General features: G+C 34.3%; 1 protein-coding gene across 2 annotated transcripts in view; it reads right to left on the reverse strand.

The window, feature by feature from the left end:
* The window catches only part of LOC122254203 (protein HID1), a 17,475-nt gene that overhangs the window by 10,384 nt on the left and 4,591 nt on the right, over positions 1-2,500 (reverse strand). For both annotated transcript variants that reach the window (XM_043017776.2, XM_043017775.2), the window contains exons 3-9: positions 2,419-2,500; positions 2,223-2,276; positions 1,815-1,983; positions 891-1,132; positions 555-752; positions 321-411; positions 1-91 (exon numbers count right to left, since the gene is read on the reverse strand). The exon at positions 1-91 is cut by the window's left edge and continues 35 nt beyond it; the exon at positions 2,419-2,500 is cut by the window's right edge and continues 73 nt beyond it. In XM_043017776.2, coding sequence (XP_042873710.1) covers positions 1-91; positions 321-411; positions 555-752; positions 891-1,132; positions 1,815-1,983; positions 2,223-2,276; positions 2,419-2,500 — 927 coding nt within the window. The remainder of the gene's footprint in view (positions 92-320; positions 412-554; positions 753-890; positions 1,133-1,814; positions 1,984-2,222; positions 2,277-2,418) is intronic.

Raw genomic sequence — 2,500 nt, forward strand, 5'->3', positions numbered from 1 at the left:
GTGTAAGGTTTGTTAAGACGGACACCAAAATTCCTTTCACCACTGAGCAGGAGGAGAATAAACACACCTATGTGCATCAGTCCCACTCTTGCTGTAGGTAGTAAATGTATACAGTATGTAGACTCCACTCTAATGTAATATCACAGTATCATACATGAAAACCTCCTCTTAATCTACATATGATATAACAAAACAAAAACAAAATTGAATCATCAGATACAAATGAATGCTGAAATTGATTAAAAGGATTGATAGGCACTTTTTTCTTGATAATCTGTAAAATAACAGCTAAACAAAATTAAACAATTGAATCTACTTACACTGGTCTGCTCGTGCATCATTAAGGTGATAAAGGATGGGAACAAGAATATCTAGGACATCGCTGCTTTTTAGTACATAGAACAAGAATTTCTGAAAAAGAAAGATTCATTTTTATAATCACATTGTGATAAGTTCAAGAACATCCTCTTTTTGAACCTTGATATCATTTCATTAGTAGACAAATAACTAAAATATCTTAAGATCTACTTATATCAGACTTAAGGACCAGTTACCTTATTATAATCACAGAACTTCCAAAAGAAAACCAACAGTTCTTGGTGGAAGTTGACTTTCTTGGTGGAATGTGGGAGATATGTCTGCTGAAGTGGGTTGTTCAAGAGCCTTGTGAAACCACGCAGGACAAATGAGAAATCTTCCTCACGATGAATGCGACTCAAGTAATTAATGAAGAGATTATCTGGGACTGTTGCCTATCAAAATAAAAAGTTAAAATCAAAATAATGATAACTCAAATGTTAAACATAGTTATTTCAATATTTCTTCCATTAATATCAATAAATCACAAACACGGTACACAAACAACATTTCTTTAATATTCCCGTTCAGACCTCTTCCATTTCCAACAAAGAAGCTGTCACATCATGATCTAAGGTTGTAATGAGAATCTGAAGTGCCACCTCCACTAGTGGTTCTCGAGTGTCAGAGAAGAGCAAGTGGTTATATGGAACACCAAATCCCACTGGATCATAGCCGCATACAATGTTCAGCAACGATGTGAAGAGAGGTAAGGCATGGCGATTGTCAGCTGAAGTGAACACGGCAATCCAGCGATTTGGAGATTCTGTCCCGTCTGAATGAACGAAAATATCAGTAAAGGTAAGTAACACATACAATATAGAAAAAGCGTACTTACATCATAGCTGCATCTACCTTTTCCAGGCACAGCTTACAAAAAATAAATAATATTGAGTTATGAAGATAATAGTGACATTTCTCTCACTTAACCTAATGATGGCAGCTACATGCAATGTCCATGTTTGTTTGTTTTCTCTTTTTTTTCTCTCTATTTTAAAGTGCTTAACCACAAAGTAGTCACTTATCTGTCCTTACCTATGAACCGTTTTCCATGAACTTTCAGGAGAAAAAATTTAATAATCATAAAAAATTTCATCATCTGCATCATTATCTTCCTCCCTGAATACATCATGATCAGGCTAATAACAATATTAATAGTAAAATATAAAAACAAAAAACAAGGAATAGGGTAAACAGGCAAGGTCCAATAGGCCTACTAACTGACTCTTTGGTGACTAAGCACCTGTGGAGTCACCTATATGTAAAATAATAATAATAATAATAATAATAATAATAATAATAATAATAATAATAATAATAATAATGATAATAACAATAAAGATGCAAACTAATAGTGTACTACAGGCATCAATTAAAAAAATAATTAAACTTAACACTGCAATATATCTATAAATCTTTTACCTATAATAGAGATTGAACATTTGTTTCTGATGTACCTGATGAAGGCTGATAAATGCTCTGACTGAAGCATGTGAGGATGAGCTTCAGGATTTCAGTTCGGTTCAAGTCTTGAGCTGGCACATGAGGAGGAGAATGAGCAAATCCCACCCCAGCCTCCCAGATGAACTCGCAACTGTCGATACTCTGGAGATCTTCATGTTTGTCCTGATGGCAAAAGCCATTAGATTTCTGAGTATATATATGCCTTAGCCAATGTTAACTAAAAAGAATCCCAACTTTAGAATGTTCAAATTTTAATCATAGATGCACAAGTTATGACAATAAATATAAATACAGGGGTGATCTTTAAAAAGATATAGTTCTAATGTCAAATTCTAGGCTAATTTTCAAAATAAGAGCACACTGATTCAAACACTATTCTCAGTAGTCTCCAGTCTACTTACTGGACCAGACTTCTTATTTGTTGTCACTGTGAAATCGGGGCAGAACAGCAAATCCTACAAAAGGAGGAAAGTTATATATAAGAAACATTTAATCAAAGCAATCATTATGACCACAAGAAAAAAAAAACAACAAAAAAAACATCAAATACATAAATTTCCACACTGAAAAGAAAAAAGAGGAATAAAGGCAACATACACATAGGGCATGAATGAGACTGTGAGCCAAAGGCATGGACTCTCCGTGGCCATCTTCCTCTCCAGCTGGCAGACTCGACCAA

This window comes from Penaeus japonicus, unplaced genomic scaffold (assembly GCF_977035675.1).
Source record: "Penaeus japonicus unplaced genomic scaffold, GWHDUDI00000001_assembly GWHDUDI00000003, whole genome shotgun sequence".
Classification (NCBI taxonomy): Eukaryota; Metazoa; Arthropoda; class Malacostraca; order Decapoda; family Penaeidae; genus Penaeus; species Penaeus japonicus.